This window comes from Dendrobium catenatum, unplaced genomic scaffold (genome assembly GCF_001605985.2).
Source record: "Dendrobium catenatum unplaced genomic scaffold, ASM160598v2 original_scaffold_86292, whole genome shotgun sequence".
Lineage (NCBI taxonomy): Eukaryota > Viridiplantae > Streptophyta > Magnoliopsida > Asparagales > Orchidaceae > Dendrobium > Dendrobium catenatum.
In genome coordinates this window covers 244,557-265,893 of record NW_021404733.1, presented here as the reverse complement: position 1 = coordinate 265,893, position 21,337 = coordinate 244,557, and the positions used below count along the sequence as shown (strand labels likewise).

The 21,337-nt window shown below is 38.4% G+C and overlaps 1 protein-coding gene across 4 annotated transcripts in view; it reads right to left on the bottom strand.

Annotated features, from left to right (window-relative positions):
* The window catches only part of LOC110108295 (30S ribosomal protein S1 homolog), a 32,965-nt gene extending 18,797 nt beyond the window's left edge, over nucleotides 1-14,168 (bottom strand). For all 4 annotated transcript variants that reach the window (XR_003699586.1, XM_028691913.1, XM_020838872.2 and 1 more), the window contains exons 1-2: nucleotides 13,774-14,168; nucleotides 11,962-12,121 (exon numbers count right to left, since the gene is read on the bottom strand). Coding sequence is in view for 3 of the 4 variants with exons in the window: in XM_028691913.1 (XP_028547746.1) it covers nucleotides 11,962-12,121; nucleotides 13,774-14,037 (424 nt within the window). In the remaining variant the exon portion in view is untranslated. The remainder of the gene's footprint in view (nucleotides 1-11,961; nucleotides 12,122-13,773) is intronic.
* Nucleotides 14,169-21,337: the final 7,169 nt, after the last annotated feature.

Below are 21,337 nucleotides of genomic sequence, written 5' to 3'. Positions count from 1 at the left end.
TCATTTTATTTTGATGTATTTTTATTTCTGCATTTTTCCCTTTTTACCCTTGCTTGAGGGATTGAGTCTTATAGCCCCTCGAGGGTATTTTAGTCTTTTATTTTATGTCATTGTACTAGGCTATTTATAGCCTTCTTCTTGTACTTTTGATGCTTAATGAATGATATTGAAAATTTTCCTGCATTTTGTTTTCTTGAAGCTTTTTCTGAGAGAGCTTGAGAGTTTGAGAGCTTGGTGGAGCTCCTCCCTTCTACATGCCGCCAGCCCCATCTATTGATGGCCCCCTCTTTAATGCCTCATTAGAGCTCTTAATTACATGTATTTGAAATTCAAATTTCAGAAAAAATTCCCTCCACTTTTACTTAAAATCTGAGAATAATTTTGGTATGAAGATTATAGCATATTTTCTTCATCCCAATTAGTTCTCTCATAACCCTAGCCTCTTCCTCCCTCTCACCCGTCCACCCTCTGTCTCTTTTCACTCCCTCTCAAGGTGTATCTCCTACATTGATTTGAGATGGAAGATCAATCCGAAGTTTGAATCCGGTTTTGGTGTACGAAGGCTAAGAATGCATGGATCTCCTCATTGGCCGTCCTCGAATTGACTCCAACCATTGTTGATTCAAAGAGAAGACCACTTACCAATTGCTACTCATTGTGATCAAGGCTAGGGAAGAGAAACTAACGGAAGGTTCGTAGTAATTCACGTCATTTCTCCGAGAAGGTGATCTTCTTCCTAGATCCATTTACTTTTCTAATTCTACTTACCTTATTGAGATTTGTTCAAACAAGAGATTGTGTCTACTTATTGCCATCCATTAGTATTCATAGGAATTGTTACTTCTTTGCTCCTAGACCTCATTGTTATAGTTTGGTTAAGTTGGAAACTACTACTTATGCAATGTTTTAATTCTTCTAAGTGTTTTGATGTGGTTTAGTCTCTTGTGTGGCTTAGCCTAAGCGGAAGTAACCGTTTATTTGTTTTACATCGTTGTTTTAGTCGCTAATAACGAAAATCTGAAATTGTTCTTAAATATTTTGTGCAAGTATCCGATTTAGCATATAGTTCTACATCAGTTTATTTCATTGTTTAAGTGTTGTCCTTGTCACAATAACATCCCTAGTTGTCTAGGTTACTAAACAATCATTATAGCTTGCTGTCTAAACTTTTTCTGCACCAATTAGTGGTCTTTAGGTGAGCCTAAGCTAGTGTTTAGGTGATGTCCACACTCTAGAAATCTTCCAAAACACAGACAACTTAGGTCTTTGATGTAGCTTGCTATCCTAATCATCCCTGCATCATTTAGAGGCATTAGGGGCATATTATCTTTAGTGTCTAGGCACTGTCCCTTACCCCATTACCTCCCCTAGCGTCCCCTAACACCTACCCATGGATCTGAAACATATTCAGGCGACTTTAGACCTCATCGTGGGACAACTTGGGACGGTTACTCAGCAAATCAGAAACACCCAAATGGATTTAGCAGACTTTACGCCAAACTGGTGAACACCAATATAACATGGAACGTTTAGGAAACCCAGCGATCTACACTCCCTCTAGGCCCCATTCTCCTTACGGTGATGATACCCAAACTAAACATGGACCTCCTAGAGACCACTACCGTCCCAACCATCGACCCAATCAAGAACCTTTAGGGCGCGACATTCCCTCGAGAGATAACGATGCCCAGTTGCTTAAGAACATCCGTATAGATGCCCCATCTTCGATGGTATGTTAGAACCCCAGGTTTTCTTAGACTGGCTCAAGGGAATGGATAGCTATTTCAAATGGTATAATATCTCGGAGGAAAGAAAAGTTAGGTTTGTCGAAATGAAGCTAACGGGTAGAGCTAATCAATACTGGACAAACCTTGAACACATGCACGAAACCCGAGGAGAATATTCCATTAATGAATGGAGGACCATGAAACAAGAACTTAAGACAATATCTCCCACCTTCTTACTACCCTAGGCTTTTGGATCGTTGGAATAGACTAACTCAGGGAAGTAAACCAGTAAAAGATTATATAGCTACTTTCGATGACTTTATGATCCGCTACAGTGGGGAAGAGACCACTACTCCCGCCCAACTTCTTTCAATGTTTAGAGCTGGATTAAGAGAAGATCTCCGAAATGAGCTTCTCACCAGAGGAGTGACTACCTTAGAAGCCGCTTGTAGTCTTGTGTTAGATTTAGAAGAGTCTAGGAGCCATGCTCCTTCTATAAATCAAGACTCTCGCCCTAACTCTTTCAAATCCTCCTCTAACCAACCGTACAACAAGCCTTACTGGACCCATGACTAGTCGACCTACCCCTTGTTGACCTCATTTTTGTATGAGGTCACTTGGACCAATCCTGACCCTAGATCCTTTCAACTTCCAGACAAATCTAGACTCTAGGATCCTCCTAAAATACAGACCCTAGGATCTACTCTAGACCTTAGGATTCCTCTAGAAAAGTCTAGACCTTAGGATCTATTCTAGGTCCTATGATCCTTCTAGACTCCAGACCTTAGGATCTAATCCAGACCCTATGATCAAATCCATACTTTCAAACCCAAAATCCAAGGCTAAAGGCTCCACCCTAAAAGTCTTTTCAAGGATTTTTCAAACACTTCAAAATCTAATCAAATGACCTCCGATTAAGAGTCTATCACTTGCAAAGTGATAAGACATGTCTCTAGAGGTAACCCTCCAAATTTGAGCCCATTCTGAGATCTCTAATCTCAGAAATTGAATTGAAATCCAAAGGTTGTAAAACCTTCAAATATTTACAGTCTATGCCACTGGACCTGTCACCTAGTAGATCCTGACCTTAGAGCCTTCTCCAAAGCTTCGAATCACTTCCAGACCCTTAATCCTGACTTATTGAACATTAAACTATATTTTGGTGGACCCACTTTGACCCCCAGTTGACAGGGGTCAAAATTACCAAAATGCTCCTTAAGGGCAATTTTGAAATTTTCGCCAAACTTCAACTTGGCCTTTTTAAATCAAACCCCAAAATCTCTTCTAATGCATCCTAATCACCATTAGGGACACATTGGATTCAAGCCCTGACCCTGGTCAAATCTACTTGACCAGTTTGACCCTTTTGACCAAAATATCCCTATGGGGTTCAAATATCAATTTCAAACCAAACAACCTCCAAATCACTTGCAACCACTTCCAACAAGTTTCAAATATCAAACCAAACCTGTTAAACCCAAACTCAGATCCTAGGTCAACCTAGTTGACCAAGTCAACCCATGTTGACCAAACATGCCCTTAAGGGGCAAAATAGTCATTTTGACTGAATTGACCCCCCCAGACCATGGGACCACCTCCAACATACTCAAAAAATCAAACTAAATATGTCGAACCCAAGTCCAGACCCTGGGTCAACCTGATTGACCAAGTCAATTAGGGTTGACTCAAAATACCCCTTAAGAACCCAAATGGTCATTTGACCATTTTAACCCTTGAGATTGCCTCCACCAGACTCCAAATTTTGTTTCAAACCTGTCCAACCCAAACTCACCCCCTGGGTCAACCTAGTTGACCCAGTCAACCTAGGTGGACCCAAATGCCCCTTAAGGCTCTAAATGGGTCACTTCAACCCATTTGACCTATCTAACCCATTCAAGCTCTCAAACTCATCTCAAAACCCAACTCAAATCCATTCAAACTTATTTGAAGTCAAATCACGTCAAATTTGACCTAGTCAAACTTCAATTCATTGGTCAAACCTTTTTGAAATCCTTTCTAATTCATTCAAACTTCAATCTTCAAACATCAAATCCCCTCCAAGGCCTCCCATCAGCTCACTTAGTCTCTTGGCATGCCATGCCAGCTCAGTGGACCTGTTGACTAGTCAAACTAGTCAACAAATGGTCAAGAGAGCTTTTAAATGGCCCAAACCATGGATGATATGGCACTCCATTCATTCCAGCTCTTTCCAGCCGTTTCAAACAACTCTAGAAGCTTCCTAGAGCTCACCTTAGCCCTTGGATCTTGATCAGATGGCTCCTAGTCATCCCACATGATTGCTAAGTGACAAAACAAGCTTTCCACATGGCTTGTACATTTGGTCCTTTGATCCACCTGCTCTCAACAACCCCCAGGCCACTTGGCAGCATCTCAGCAACCTACCAAGTGGATCATAGCCGTCCATTCATTCCAGGGACGTTTGAATAGGGAAAAAATGCCCTAATGAGCCTCATTCTTCAAGCAGCTCTCTCTCTCCACTCAAGCCCTTCCAAAGCTCAAACTCTTTTCGTTTGAGCATTCCATACCTCAATCCACGTATTTCCAGCTCAATCCGGCCGATCAAAGCTCGCTGGCGGCGAGTTTTTGGCCAAATCAAAGGCCAAATCCGTCCCAAGCTCGAGGTCCTCGATCCAGGCGTTATCAAGCAGAGGAGTCTTCTACAAAATGGAGTGTGGACAGCCTACAAATGCAACATGCCTTTAAACAGATTAATCCGTCCATTGAATGAGGTATAATCCTAAACCCTAGTTTAGAACACTTATTTTAAAATAGCTTTTGATTAAGCGCTTTTTAAGTTATCAAAATACATCCCCAATGATTATGTTCACTAAATCAATCTTTGTTTAAATTTTTAAGTCAAACCATTGAGTCGATTAGGAAAACGAGCTCAAAAAGTCGTTATAGGGCTCAGCTCATGTAACACTTCGGTTACGTAAGATCCAGACCGTTGATCACACGATCAACTGTTCGGATCCGCCCGTTCAGCTGCTTGGATAAACCGGGGATCAAGTCCCGCGGTTAATTTCTGGGTTCAGCACAATCTGAGTCGTCTATCTCAAACCGCAGGATCACGCTCGACCGTTCGATCCCGTTGTATTGAGATCGACTGTATGGCTTGATCCTGGCCGCTAGATCAAACCACGTTAGATCTAGCGGCTTCGAGCGTTGCCGCACTGGTTAAGTGGATGGGGCCCACTTGATAGCTGCCGTTCGTATGCCGAATCCAGGAGTTTTATGAAAGCGTTGTGGGGGGGGCATTCAGGCGTACAAAAGACATACAGGAGGGTAGTTGCGGAATTGTACTGGAAGGGGATGTGTAAAGATGTATAGGAGATGGTAGCCAGATGTGAGATCTGCCAAAGGAATAAGTACCTGGCTATGTCACCAGGAGGATTACTATAGCCGTTAGCTCTACCGGGAAGAGTGTGGGAGGAGATCTCTATGGACTTTATAGATGGGTTGCCCCGTTTAGAAGGGTTCACAGTGATCCTGGTGGTGGTGAACAGGTTAAGCAAGTATGCACACTTCATTCCCCCTCTGACAACCCTACACAGCAGTGATAGTGGCTTCATCCTTCATCAGGGAGATGGTCCGATTACATGGAGTACCCGAGGCGATCGTATCTGACAGAGACAAGGTATTCCTCAACCATTTTTGGAGAGAGTTGTTCAAGCTGCAGGGGACAGTTTTGAAGAAGAGTACAGCTTACCACCTACAGACGGATGGTCAAACAGAAGTAGTGAACAGGAGCTTGGAGACTTACCTGAGATGTTTCGTATCGGAGACACCCAAGCTCTGGGCTAAGTTTCTATCATGGGCCGAGTACTGGTACAACACCTCTTTTCACTCTACTTCTCAAATAACTCTATTCAAGGTGTTGTACGGAAGGGATCCTCCCCACTTGGTACACTTTGGGAGTAGCAGCACCCCAGTTTTCTCATTTGAGGAGTACTTGGAGGAGAGGGATAGTGTTAGAAGAGCTGAAGAGACATCTGCTAAGGGACAACAAATTATGAAGAAACAAGTTGATGGACATAGGAGGGACATCTAGTTTGAAGTGGAGGAGAGGGTGTTCTTGAAGCTCCGACCATATAGACAGAGGACAGTCACCAAGAGGAGGAATGAAAAGTTGGCTCCAAGGTACTTTAGGCCTTATGAAGTGCTGGAGAAGATTGGGGCAGTAGCATATCAACTGAAATTACCACCAATGGCAACTATACACCCGGTTTTTCACGTCTCGCAGTTGAGGAAGGCTATTGGTGACTACACAGCCAACCCCGAGCTACCGGCGACACTTACTGAGGGTTTAAAGGTGGTTCTGGAACCCTTAGAGCTGATGGGGGTCCGCTAGAAAGAAGACGAAACTAAGGAAGTGTTGATCAAGTGGAAGAACCTTCCTGATTACGAGGCCACGTGGGAACCATACGAGAGGGTGAAATATTAGTTTCCTTGTTTTCACCTTGAGGACAAGGTGATTCTTTCGGAGGGCGATATTGATAGGTCTGCGACTATCCAGCCGAACCCACCTGGGTCGGCCAGTCTATAGGAGGCGGTTCATTTAACTGCCTAAGCCATAGGGACATGGGCCCCTATTTAATTAAATAAAATATCTTATTTAAGGCAAGAGATTAATCTATTTTGGAAAAGGAGGTTTTAATTAATCTATGTGAATTAATCTATTTTGGGAAATGAGGTTTGAATTAATTTATTTGAATTAATCTATTTTGGGAAAGGAGATTTGAATTAATTTATTTAAATTAATCTAATTTGGTAAAGGAGGTTTGGAATTAATCTATAAATAGGCATGAGAGGTGAGGGTTAGGGCATCCTTATGTATTGTTTTCTCTTGGAGTCTCTCTGGAGTTATGGGCTCTAGACCTAGTGTCTAGAGATTGGGAGAGAACAATCCTCCTCTCGAATAAAGGATAAATTGTATTTTTGCTAGTGTTTGTTTTGCTTTGATTTTATCTAATAAAATTTACTGTTTTTGGATGCTTTCATTATCGTCTTGTGTTCTTTCTCGCTGTTTTTACCAATTTATTGTTAGGGTTGCTTGCGAACTCAAGTATTTCCGTAAGGATTACTTGCGAACTCAAGTATTTCCTATTAAAATACTTGAGATCTATAAGTGTTTCCTATCATAACCTAATAGGATAAACCTGATCTCAAATGCTTCAAATGTATCTTTCTCAAATTTGAGATAAATCAATAAGGGTACAAATGTCATTTCTATGAAGAAAAAAATCCCAAGGATGCCACTTTCTTCCCAAAAAAAAATAGTTCTTTTAAAAAAATCCCTTCAAGGAGACATAGATGAGGAAGAAAATTTTAATATTTTTCCTACTAAATTCTCCAACACATTAATACCACTAAGCACCTTAACCTTCCCAAGCTAAATGATATTGAAATTATCGAAACTCCAATTTTCCATAATCACTCGACCTCATAACATCCCTCTGAGCTTTGCATTTACTCTAAAAGGAAGAATCTATAAAGAAGTTGCAATCACCGTGACGCCCGCGGCGGAGGCAACACGGCGACAGACACATGCGAGCTGCAGGAACTCGCAACTCACACAAGACCCAAGAACTCCTTGGACATACGATCACCACCTGAATTCCTTCAGAATACAGAAACTCAAAACAAGAATAAAACTACTCAATTCTTATTCATCTCAATCAATCTCCATTACAAGTAAAGGCTACCTATTTATAGACAAATATTGCCCATAATAGGCTACACTCAAAACAAGAGAGCACTAATACTATGTAGCCATATACGCTACCAAATGAAATAAAACTAGCCTGAAGTTATCATGAATAAGCGGCTTAGCTCCGGCGTTATACTACCGGGATAGGAGAAACTTCAGGCTCATAGGAAGATGTCCGATTGGCCGCCATAAGGAGGTGGATTTGGTTGGCTAAACGGGTCTGGATAGGTCCATCCGGTATCGATTTGCCTACGAATCTTCAATATCTCAAGAGTAGCATAAGCAAATGGAATACTTGTGATTGTGAAAGCATACAGGACCAAAGGTGTTTCTTTCAGCCATCTAGAGAAGTTAAGAGCTTCACGATCCAAACCATTGAGGAGATCTTCACATGTAATTTTTTTATCAATGATGGCGAGCATAATTGTTGTCTTGTTTGGAACATTGTGAATGAATAGTTCCGGTTGAACATTTGGCTCTGGTTGGCCATCCATTTTGCCCTCATCATCATCATATGCAGGTTGATCAATATCAAGAACTTCACCGACTATGTCGTCATCATACACGTCATACACTGGCTCAACGTAGAGAGGCAAAGACAACGAATTCGACAACGGATCTTCAAGTCTTTCGAAGCTGAACTCGATCAAGGGTGGGGTGGAAGAATGACGAGGTGGCCCTTCAAACACGTCTTCATAGGTGGAAGAGATCCGATCATTTGAGATGCCCTCTCCCCAACTCTAAAGATCATGAGAAAAAGGATGAATGTCTTCTTCCTTTTCTTGACATTCATCTACTTGTCTCAGCCAAGTCTTGTTAATCATTGTCGAATGTATTGTATTTCTCTTTGTAGTTCTTCAATCACCACTCCTTGTACTGATCTTTTTGAATTCCAGCTACACGGCATATTGCTATGTTTTTCTTTGGATGGATAAAATAAGTATGAGTGGAGAAATTCTATCGGTTCTTGTTTCTTCCTAGTCATTTCTTCCGATACAAAGTGCACAATATAACTTCTCAAAGTTTCGGGTGGTATTAGGCTCAATTTGATGCCAATGATGAAGATTCAAAAAGCAAGGAAAGAATTCTTCTCACTTCTTGGCCTTTAAGCTGCAGCTGGACAACCAACAGATGGCTAGAAGAAAAATGTCGAAGGGGATTTCTGGTGACTAGAAAACCGTAGAAGCAACCTGACTTCGCCTGAATAAGTCGAGGTAGAAAACAGAATCCACTTCACGTAGAAAAGCATGATCACGCAAGCCCAGAGTTGGTTTCAAGATCGAAGCAGTTGGTCGCCTGCTCTAGCTTCAAGACAGCATGCGTTTCCTCCTAGGACTCCAAGATAGAAGCCCTTAACTCAGAATTAACTACCTCGATGGCCACAATTCATAATGCCTTTGTTGGCAAAAAGATTAAAGAATCAATCAACTTTTTTTGTCGACAATAGTTGCCTTGCAACCCTCAACAGGTTGGAAAAACAAATTGGCAGCAGGATGTGCGGTAGGGCAGGACTTGTGCGGAAACAGGTTTCAAATGCTTAGATTTTTATGTTTTTGGGAGGAATGGCTTTCATTTCTTTAACAACAAGAGTAGAAGAAAGAAACGAAGAAGAATAAGCAGAATGAAAAAGATCGACAGGTAACCGCCACTTGAGAACTCCAGGAGACCAGATGATGCCAATCCACTTGGATGCTTAGTGAATGCTGGATCCCCTTCAGAGCTTCTTTGGTTCTTCTCTTCACCACCTCAGGAATTCTCAAGATACCGAGCAAGAAGAGCCTATTGGCTCTGATACCAAATGACGCCAGCGGCGGAGACGACACGACGACGGACAAGATCATGCGAGCTGCAGGAACTCGCAACTCACACAAGACCCAAGAAAATCCTTGGAAGTGCGATCACCACCTGAAATCCTTCATGATACAGAAATCCAAAACAAGAGTAAAATTACTCAATTCTTATTCATCTCAACCAATCTCCATTACAAGTAAAGGCTACCTATTTATAGACAAATGTTGCCCATAATAGGCTACACTCAAAACAAGATAGCACTATGTTAGACCGGTCCACTGGACCGGTCAAGCCGGTCCGCACTGGACCGGCAAGTCGCAAAGAGCGACAGATCTCCGCCTCCTGCGGAGATCGAGCGGCCCGACCAGCCCATTAGAGCATTTTAGGAAGCGTTTTTCAGCGTTTTGAGAGGGAAATTTGAATGTAGGGACTGTTTAGGGATTTCCTTTTGATTTGTATGCATTAAATAGTTGTTTTTCCTAGGGTTTGGGCATCTTGAATTTGACAGAATTTTGAGATCTCTTAGATTTAGATTTTCTTTGGGCTCTAGCGGCGTCTAGAGATTTGGGAGAGATCGACCTCCTCTCGAATTGAGGATCAATTGTATCTTGCTATTTTATTCATCGACTAGTGGAATACAAGCTTTTCTTTGAGTTTTCTCTCCGTTTTCTCTATAATTTCTGCTGTTTTTTCTGTGAAAACCTGCTGTCCAACTCTATAAACAGAAGATTTTCTGATGTCTCGCTTCCGATTTGGCTAGGAATTACTTGCGAACTCAAGTATTTCCTATCAGAACATTCGCCATGGTAGAAAGATATAAAATTTAACTTCCTTGTTTTGTACAAAGAGCCATCACACATACATATAAGAGAGATGCAACATTCATAAGAGGCACCCGAATTTTTTATGTGGAAACCTCTGAAAAAGATGAAAAAATATGAAGCGTCCAGAGATGTTTGTCGCTGGTTACTAATGATTCCCATCCACGGGGAAAGGCCTTGGCTCAATGTAGCAAATATATCTCATATAAAGCGCATTACATAGTTGGAGTTGGGAGCATCCAGAGATGTGAGAGGTGTTCTCAAAAGAACGTTGATATGTTCATTTGGTTGGTAAGAACATAGTTGGGCGACAGAGGCGTAATAGGCGTTGACCAAAGTTGGAGGTCCGAGGGATCAAAGTCGGCTGACGATAGAGGTTGGAGGAACCGTAGCCGGTGGACGACGGAGGGATGTTACTCAAAGTTTTCATATTAAGGCGTCTCTCTAATCTTATTGCCCACTGGAGGTTCTCCAAGTTGTTCACATATAAAGTTGTTTCGTATTCTGTCTCTAAGGGGCTGTTTGGCAACATGATTTATGCAGGATTTATGATAAATCCTAAATCCTTCCAAACGGGATTTGAGCGCCCCGTAAATCTCACAGCAGAAAAAATCCTCCATTTTCCGTTTTTTGTCGTAAATCCCAGATTTATTAAATCCTGTAGTTTGGCGGATTTACAGGATTTGGCCGAAGAAGCACATGAAAGGGAGAAAGTTACCTTCACACCGTGTGGGCTCCCATATGAATTTGAAACATGAAAAAATTTAAGTGAAAGTGTAGATATATTGCGACTCTGCCGGGGGTCCAAGGGGGCGCTGCCCCCTGGCGGGGTTCGACCTGCCCGGTCAGGTCGCGGGGTCAAGGGGCAGCGCCCCTGCGGGGGTTTCCGGGGGCTCTGCCCCCGGAACAAAATTATATTATAAGAGTAATTTTGAAATTCTGCTTGTTGTATATGCTCAATACCGAGCGTACCGAGTAGGAACAGATTTGGCCAATACAATGCATGGAGCATTCCACCACTCTTTCTCCCTTGTTCACTTCTATTTCTTTCCTTCAGAAATATTATATATTAAATTACAATGTCAAATCTAATCCATATACAACTGAACTATGGCTTATGTTAAAATTTTCTACAATTGGTCTTCATAATTTGAGCCACTTGCAATTTCAACTTTAAGCCATGGGGCTATCAATTCTCAAATATTGAAAACATTCATCAAAATTGGATTTGAACATTGAATACAATCAATCATTGATGTATCAGGCATCATCACTCCTCTTCAATCATATTTTATCAGGAAAAAATTATGACAGGCTATAGAGTAGAGAAGTTAAGTCTAACCCACACATTGTCAGGTAACATTATTACTCATGATTAAACACAAACATTTAGCATTCAGCGTTGTTGACCAAAATGCTTTAAATGTTTTCCAATTTAAAGCTTCCGTTTATTTTATGCACTTAATCATGTAATTTCATATCTCAGCAACCACCATTGAAATGACCTAGTGCTATTTCCTCCTGCGGTGCAATATGGAGTTCAATGATTCAAATCCCTTCAAAAATTATCATGGCACAGTAATTTCATATATGGGAAGAATAAAAATGAAATGTACATATAAAGGCTTCAAAATAAGAAACCAAGTGTTTCTGCATCATAAAGAAAGTGTCCTCGCTTGTCTGAAAATCTGATTTTAGGTCTCTAGGCAAATAAAATATATGATTAGTTAAAACTAAAGTTTAACATGATTTCCAACATACAAGAAAATGATAAAAGCACAAGATAGTTGAATTTTATGGATTTTGAATCTTTAATATGAGATATGCAAAGAAAATCAAGTGTATTACAAAAATATATTTATTGGAGAGAGATCTAAGTAACAGTGAATACCTCTACAAGAATGAGAAGGACTCAAAAGAGGATAAGGAAGAAAGCCGAGTAGTGAGTAAAACCGAATCAGTAAACCACCAGCATTTGAGCCCTCTATTTTTCCATCAAAAATGACACCACTTTCCTTATATGTCCTTGCAGCCCTCCAATCAGCAGACCTCTACTTCTTCAGAGAAACTTAATGTGAGATAATGCTCAATTGCCAAGAAAGTATGTAAAGTACAAATTATAAAGAACTATGCACATATCGTATTGACATAGATATACCCCACAATTGATACTAATGCTTTTTGTAGGAACAAGAATTTAGGCATTTCTCTAACTTTCGAGAGACAAAACAACGAATAAAACCAGCATTTTTTGTTATGTTTGTCTGTGCTTAAGAAAACATCATTACTAACTACAAAAACAGCTAAGTTTATATTCACCAAGCATATCTCTAAAAGTATGATCATCTTTAGTTCCTTATATCTCAATGACCTCTGTCGGAAAATAAATAAATAAATAAATAAGAGAGAGAAATAATTTAGTCCCCTTATTTTTCAATAAATAGAATCATTATTAGCTCAGAAAAAAAAAAAGAATATATTCATCGACCTTAATGACAATAACTATCACATCACAGAAAACCTATAAATCTTTTTCACAACTTCAGATATCTACTGCAGCCAGCCGAAATCATTCAAATGATGTATTAAATGCAGTAAACCTTAATTAAAGTAACTAAAAAAACATCTGGTTCATGCTAGTCCAACCGAACCGTTCTACCCCATTTCTTCTCCCAGCCTCATAAAATTATGAAATTTAATTCATAAGTGCGTATATGAATTAGACTATAGTATATTGAGTTAATGGATATATTAAACTCAATGGATAACTAAATTACTAATTTGGGGGAAGGGACATTGGATTGTGCATTGCTATCAAAGGATTAATTGGTTTTCGTTTACAATACAATTCTTTTAAAATATTGCAATAAAAAGATTAATCTAGACAATCTCATCCACAAATGATTATTTAGGTTTAATTATGAGAAATTCATAGATGCAATTAATCACAATAATATGCTTAAATTGGTTATTTGCTTATTCAGCCGTTGATGTTCTACACATTGAATGCATGTCTGATATGAGATTTCTTAACTTAGGATATGTGGAGCAATATGTTTCAGAATGAGATTTGATTAAAATCATGCTAATGCATTTGACTAACTTTGAGCAACTACAAGCAAGTGACTCTTTTCTGATTAAGGAGTAAACATATTATTATTTGTTAGGACCGTTTTCCTTGCCGCGTGCTGATTGTTAAATATGTTCAATCCATCTACAATGATCCATATAGATTTAATGTGACATTTAGTTGGTTATACTATGCTAATTGTTAAATAAGTTCCTATGAGGTTTATGTGCATTATTTTGATTGATGAGATATAAATCTTATTCATATAAATCATGAACTATATTAATACGTAACAGATTTTGATTAGAATGATTATAGAATCTGCATTATATCACATTACTTGTAATATAAAATTTAAATTATAGATGATTGCATGTACAACACTAGTATTATCAATATAACCTTTTTGTAACTGGTTAGACAGGCCAACGCCTCAAAGAAACAACTCTTTTAAGAATGTTCAAGGTATCTAAATATGTTTTTCTTCAACCCAATCTCTCTACGAATCGCAAGAAAATATATTTCCTGACTTCTGTGTGATTCAAACTAGATGTCAAGTACTATCACCTCGCCCAACATAAAGCCACGACAAAACTCCAAAGCATAAACTGATCAAGCATTTGGAAGGAATACCCGGAGCTGCAAAGCCTCGTCACTGGCGCTTCCGTCCCTCGATTCCCTGCCGGCAGATTCGCGCTGCTCTGTGCCGCTACTGGATGCAACGGGCTTCGGGACAACCTCTATTCTTACAAGCGAAGGCCTCCTTCTGTTACTATAACCAATCCAGGATGTACACGAGGAAGGGGCAACCGTCGAGGTTTTGGCGTGACCATTTTCAGCAAACGAACTGTAAACCAGGACTAATCCCCTTGACGGCGTACCTATCGCGGAGAACATTGCTGAATCGATGAAAATGTCGAGATTGCGCTCTGACGACTCACGAAGGCTGAGAAGACTGGGCTTGAATTGACAAGATGAAGAGGAAGCGGAAGCGGAAGCGGAAGCTCAAGAGAGCGAGTGAACATTGAAATAATTTTATAGATAACGTTCCAGCGGATCAGAAATATCTAGAGCCCCAAGTGCACTCGTCGGCCTAAATTTTTCTATTATTTTACTTTTTTTTATCGAACAATATCCACGCAAAAAAATCATTATGACAAATGGGAAACATGTTAAATGCACTCCCACATGCGAGAAATTATTGTGTGCGGAATCTTAACGTATTCGGAGGAGAATTCGGGCATACCACATCACCGGGGTCCAGTGCATTCGGTGACGTGGCGCATTCGTATTCGTCTTCGAATGCATTCAGATTCCGCACAATAATTTCTCCCTACATGCAGATGCAGTTGAAGTTAACATGATTAATTATAATAACATTAAGCTTTTATTCACTATTATAGTTAATTATATTAATTTTTTTCTACATTGTTTTTTATTTAGACTCAAAATTTTATTTAAATTTGATGATGTTATATCATCAAAAAATTATCTTGATCGGACATGAATCTTGAAGCAAAAATCAAGTTGAAAATTTCAAAAATTAAATCTGGGATCATCTGAACTCCGACTTCAGCAAACTTACAGTCGAACTGAGCGTGTTGGAAATACAAACCCAACTACACCAAATTCAACTCAATCCGAGCCCAAATGGATTTGAATCAAAGACCCGAAGTGTTGTTGGAAGGTCAAACCACAATTTGGATTATCAAAAGGTTTCAAAACATGACATGCTTATAGTCGAATCAAGCGGAGCGACGAGATGAATCCAACGAGCCCAAGATCTCTGAATTCCAATATCATTAAGACCTTCAAATGTCTGATGAACGGTCCACGATCAAGGGATTCAATATCGATCATCCATCCAAACTACTCCACATTTGCCCTTGATCCTTCTCCTATTTACAGGTCATGCCACTCTCAGAAAACTATAAACAGCCCCTCATTTCTCTTAAGAGGGGGCCTAAGAAAGGAGGGAAGCAAGAAGAGAGGAGAAGAGAAGAAGAGGAGGGAAGAAGCTCCTCCTCGACCACCGTTGGAGTTCCGCCCGACTTTCAAGTGACGCCAGTTCCGCCCGACTTTCAAGTGATGCCAAAGTTCTACCCAACTTTAACTAACGCCGGAGTTCAATTTGATCTCCAAGTGGCTCTGTAGTTTTGTCTGAATACCATCTAACTCCAGAGTTCTCCCCGGCCGCCAACTGACGTCGGACTTCTACCCGAAGCCGAACCTCCACTCGTCGTAAGATTTCTACCAGACACTAAACTTCTGACCATTGTCGGATTTTCACCGGATATCTATCCGATGTTGGATTTCTGTCAATTTCTTGACTTCTACCTGACGACGTTCTTCTGACCTCCGTCGTTAGACAACAGTTCTTCTGACCTTCGTCGCTCGCCGACTATGGTACTTCCGACTTACGTCGCCCATCGACTACAGTCCTTCTGACCAAACGAACACGTCAATAGTGACTCTTTGTATTCTCATCATTTACTTCATATAATGTACATCAAGTCAAGGCCTTTCCCCTAAGGAAGGGCCTCATTTATAATCGATTACAAATAATAGTGGATTCATTCCAAATAGGCTAGGCCTCATGGTTTTTCCCCCTTTTTAAGGGTTTTCACGTAAAAACCTTGGTGTCTTTTATTAATGATGTGCCCTCTCTCTTTATCTGTGTCCGTGCTGGATTTTCATATAAAGCTAAGACGTTAAGCTTTATATTTCTCTACAGCTGTGAATACGCCAGGATGCTACAGATAAAAAAAATATATTTTTAATACTTTTTAATCAAGCATTTTTAGGTATATCTCTACCTCTACTTTCAAAAAAAAATAGTCGGTTCTAATATGTTTTCTCTGTTAACTGGGTCATTGAAAGTAGACATTTTATGTGACCAAATCATCTAAGGCTACTCTTTCTAATATTATGTCATTGGAGCTACTTCAACCCTTACATGTATATGCTCACTTTGCATTCTATCTCTAAGTATAAAGTCACTCATCCACTTGATCATCCTCATCTCCGCAACACTGAACTTTATGTTTTCCTTTTAATGGCAATATTTTGCGCCATAAAACATTGCAAGTCTCGCCACCATCTTATAGAATTTTCCTTTAAGTTTAAGGGCTATTTTTTTTCTATCACACAACAAGCTTGATGCATTCCTCCACTTCAACCATCCAATATGAATTCTATTAATAATGTCCCCATTTATTGCACCGTTGTTTTGCACAATAGACTCAAGATATTTAAAACATGCACTCTTTTTAATGACTTGATCACCCAATGTTACAATCTCACCACTAGATTTAATACAACTATATTTGTTCTCTATGTATTCGATTTTAAATATACTCAAACAAAGACCTTTAGACTCTAAGGTTGACCTCCATAATTCAAGTTTTTCATCAACTCCCTCTCTAGCCCTATCAACAAGAATAATACTACAGTAAAAGGCATACGTCGGGGTACATCCTCTTGCAAATGTCTAGTTCCATGCTAAATCAAAAACATATGAGCTTAAAGCTGATCCTTGATGTAATCCAAATTGAAATAGAAAAATAATTGGTCAAACCACCTTGAGTTTGAACACAAGTAATAGCTCATATATATATATCCTTAATGACTTGAATATAAGCATTATTAACAATTTTCTTTTCTAGAACTCTCTAGAGCATTTCTTTTGGAACTTTATAATATGTTTTCTCTAAATCAATAAATATCATATGTAGATCCTCTTTACTTTCTCTATACATCTCTATCAAACCTTGCAATAAATGTATAGCTTCATAATAGACCTATCCGACATGAATCTAATATAATTTTGAGAAACATTAGCATCACATTGTAACCTATGGTCAATTACTCTCTCCCATAGTTTTAATGTGTGACACATTAACTTAATTCCTCTATAATTTGCATACTCTTATGCATCATCTTTATTCTTAAAAATAGGAACCAACATACTCCACTATTAAACATCATTTTAGTCTTCAATATAATATTAGAAAGTTTAGTCAACCAAGATATACCTTCATCTCCTAAGCATTTTCACACGTCTATTGGGCTATCATCAAGTCCAACTACTTTTTCACACTTTATTTTCTTTAATGAATCTCTAACTTCAATTTTACTAATACAAGGATAAAAATAAAAATCATTATTTTTATTTGGGGTACTAAGGTCACTAACATTAATCATATTTTCACAATTTTTATTAAAAAGCTTATCAAAGTAAGTCATCCACCTATGTTAAATATTCTCTTCTAAGATAATCATTTTTTTTATCTTCGTCATTAATGTACTTCACTTAAACTTGACCATTATTCCTCGCATCTCTTTGCTTCGCTAATTTATACATATAACTTTCACCATCACTAATATCTAATATAATATATAAATCACTAAAATTTAAATTCTTTGCATCATATATTGGTTTCTTAAACTACCTACGAGCCCCTAGATATTTTTCTCAATTTTATAATCGTTTACACTAAAATAACTTTTTTAACAAAGCTTCTTTTTTTTTCTTTTATTGCATATTTTGATTCTACCACCAATATTTTTTACTATCAGAAACTTTTCCTTTTAATATTTAGCATGACTAATCTCACATAAAAATAATATTTATAAAATTATAGAAAAACATATGATTAGATTTGAATAGGCATACTTGCTACTTATATCTTAATTAATGTGATAAATTATGCATAAATAATTTGAGATAGATATGTGTTGACCTCATTTCTATATGAGGTCACTAGGACCTACTTGGGTTTCTTTCTGGTGACCTAGTGATTGGAAGATGTCCACTTCTCAATCATATAGGTCCCAGTCAAAACCAAATCCAAGTCTAATCAAATCCAGTTCCATCTTTCAATTCAATCTCTAGTCCAATATTCCACTAATTTTCAATCAACTTTCAAATTATATCCAACCAATCTCAATCATTCATTTGTTTGTCATTGATATGAATAATTCAAACTCAAACAGTCAAGTCCAAAATTCAATCTAAACCCAACACTCCAAACCAAATCCAAGAGTTAAGGACCTAGGTCCTGAAACCCTTTTTGGGTGAATTTTTTGTCACCTTGAAATTCAATCAAATGACCTCTAATTCATTATCTGTTAGTTGCATATTAATTATGCATGTCTCTAGGCTCAATCCTCTAAATTTTAGCTCATTCTGAGGTCTATGTCTCTAGGAACTTAATTGATTTTCAAATGATACAAAACCTTCAAATATTTACATCCTATGCCACTAGACTTGTCATTCTATGGCATTTGACATTAGGACTCTTTCCAAACCTTCCAACCCCATCCATGACCTTTGTTATGACTTGATGAGCAGTAGCCTACACTTTTTTGGACCCGATTTGACCTAGTGTTGACTAGGGGTAAAAATGACCAACATACCCTTTAAAAGGATTTTGGTCTTTTCCCCAAAACTCAACTTGGCCTACCCATATCAAACCTCAAAGCCTATTTCAATGGATTCCAATTGTCATTAGGAACACATTGAACTCAAACCCACCCTTTGGTTTGACCTGGTTGACCAAGTTAATCATGGCTGACCAAAGTAGCCCTTAAGGGTTTAAATACCTATTTCCAACCAAATGACCTCCTCTTAATTTGAAACTACCTACATTGAATTTATATGATCAATTTGAACTCAATGGACTCAACCCTTGACCTAGGTCAACTTGGTTGACTTCTTGGCCAAGTCAATCAAGTTTGACCAAACCTACCATATACTTCTACCCATTCAAATCCCTTGACCAAGACTTATCCAAACCCTTTCAAACTCATGGGATCCCATTAGGTTCCTAGGAGACCCCTCTTAAGGACCCAATAATTGGGCTCAAGTGTCCAAAGAGAGGTTTCCTGTGATAACCCCAAGATCCGTGTAGCGAAAGAATTCATCTGATCGTTCTATTGCCTCTTTTTTTTTCTTTTATTTTCTTTCTATCGGTTTCCTCATAACAATCCATACATACATATATCCAGAGCCAGAGATAATTACATTACAAAAAAACCATTTATAAAAAATCAGATATTTTGAGGAGAGAGAAAGGGCGAAAAAGCAAAGGAAGAGTCCGATTTGGGGCCCGCAGAGGACTTTTCGTCATTCGTTGCTGTTGGATTATTTTGTTTGTCTCGTTGTAAGGATTCCGAACCCTATTCTGTTTCAAAGAATTTTGAGTTTTGCAAAATGGTGCTCAGATTTAGTTTTTGTAAGTGATTTTCGTACCACGTTTGGTACTGGCAAAGATTTACCGCATAACTTTTTTATGTTGTAGATGTGTATTTTTGCACGGTTTTGATTATTTTCTGGCAGATTTCGTTCGGTCCGTTTTGTTCCTGCGGAATTTCTATTTTTGAACTGCACTATTATGATGTCCGAATTGGTCGCAGCAGTAGAAATAGTCTTATAATGTTGCTGCTGGCACGTTGTATTAATTTGGTGAATTTGGTAAAAATTTTTTTTTTTGGAAAGATTTTTGTGTAAAATTTGACCGTAAATGAGCATGCCGCTTACTCTGCCCGATTTCCTACGATTTCTGATTTTCTCTGAATTGATAGATGAATTGATATGGTGCCCATGACTATTGATATGAATCATTTAGATTTCTTTAATATTTCTATTGCATCAATATCTGCATTGACTATTGATTGAAATTGATTGACTCTTGAAAGACAAGTGGAAACCTGGTTTGAACGTTGGTTATAGAAACCAACGTATGGTATCTATAATAGCAATATGGATGTCTACAAAGCACTATTGATAATAACCAAGTTTAATCTGGTTATGATGGTCTACAACAGCACTATTGATAATAGCCAGTTAATCTGGTTGATGTTAACAATAGCACTTTCGATAATAGCCAGTTATATCTGGTTGAGTGTCTACAACAGCACATATTGATAATAGCTAGTGTTTGTGCTTGTCGAGTAAAAGACCATTGTATGAGAATTGCAATGTATATGGATTATTGCAATGCATAAGATTTCCCGATCTGTATTGATTTTATTGATTGCCAGTATTGATGGTATTGATATGGATTTATTGATTTTATTCAGTATTGCTTTTTCGATTGATATTCTCTAGACTTGATTGATTCATAGTACCGATAGGTGACTCGACATTGATCATGGATATGATGAGGGACCTGGATAGTTATTGTACGACAGATCCTGACATGATATTGAATACAATGAATACATTGATCGTCGTACCGATTAATAGATTTGATGATTGAATTGGATTGGCTGCTAGTATGGATTTTGAATTATCGTAGAAATAGATTTCTTTATGAAGGCTGATTGGTATTGTTTGATTTCAATTGATTCTTTGTATTGATTTGATTTCATTGATCCTTCGCCGTATTGATTTGATCGTTTATTGGATTTTGAGTGATTGGTACTATTGGACTAACAGAATTGATTGATACGATTTCACTGTTGTAAAAGCATCGTTCGTGGTCGTCAATGGATGGTTCTTTTATGGATAGGATACATAACACTGCCTGTGATTGATAAGCAAGTAAAGAGATTGAACGATAGATTGATTTGCACGTATATGTTACCATTTGACTGTGTGATACGATAAGTAAGACGACTAGACGATTGTATGATGTATATTGATGTATGATTGCTAATGAAATATGAGATTGTGAGAATAGGATTGAGCATTGATTTTTTTGAGCTTTATGGATTTCCTACTGGTTTCTGATTTTGATTGAATTTCTGTATGGGCATTGACATCATTGATCATGTACGATTGATTGATTTGACTTGATCGATACATGGATATTGTTTGTCAGTATCGTGCTTTGATTTAGTTGTAGGTTTTGGTGACCTGCTGGGCTTTAAGCTCATTATAATGTGGTTAAATAATTTCAGGTGCAGGGGCCTCCAAGCTTGAAGATCTTTTTTTTTGTTTTTCCCCCTCCCTGCCGAGTTTCTGTAGTTTTTTCTTTTGTAGCCTGTACGGCTAGTGTAATATTTTCTTCTTCTTGACGTACTGTTTGACTGTTGTATTATAATGATGAATTTGACGTGATCCGCTGCTGTTCCTTTTCCTGTAATGTTATTATTCTCTGGCTCTAGGATAATAGTATGATTATGGATTGTTATGAGGAAACCGATAGAAAGAAAATAAAAGAAAAAAAAGAGGCAATAGAACGATCAGATC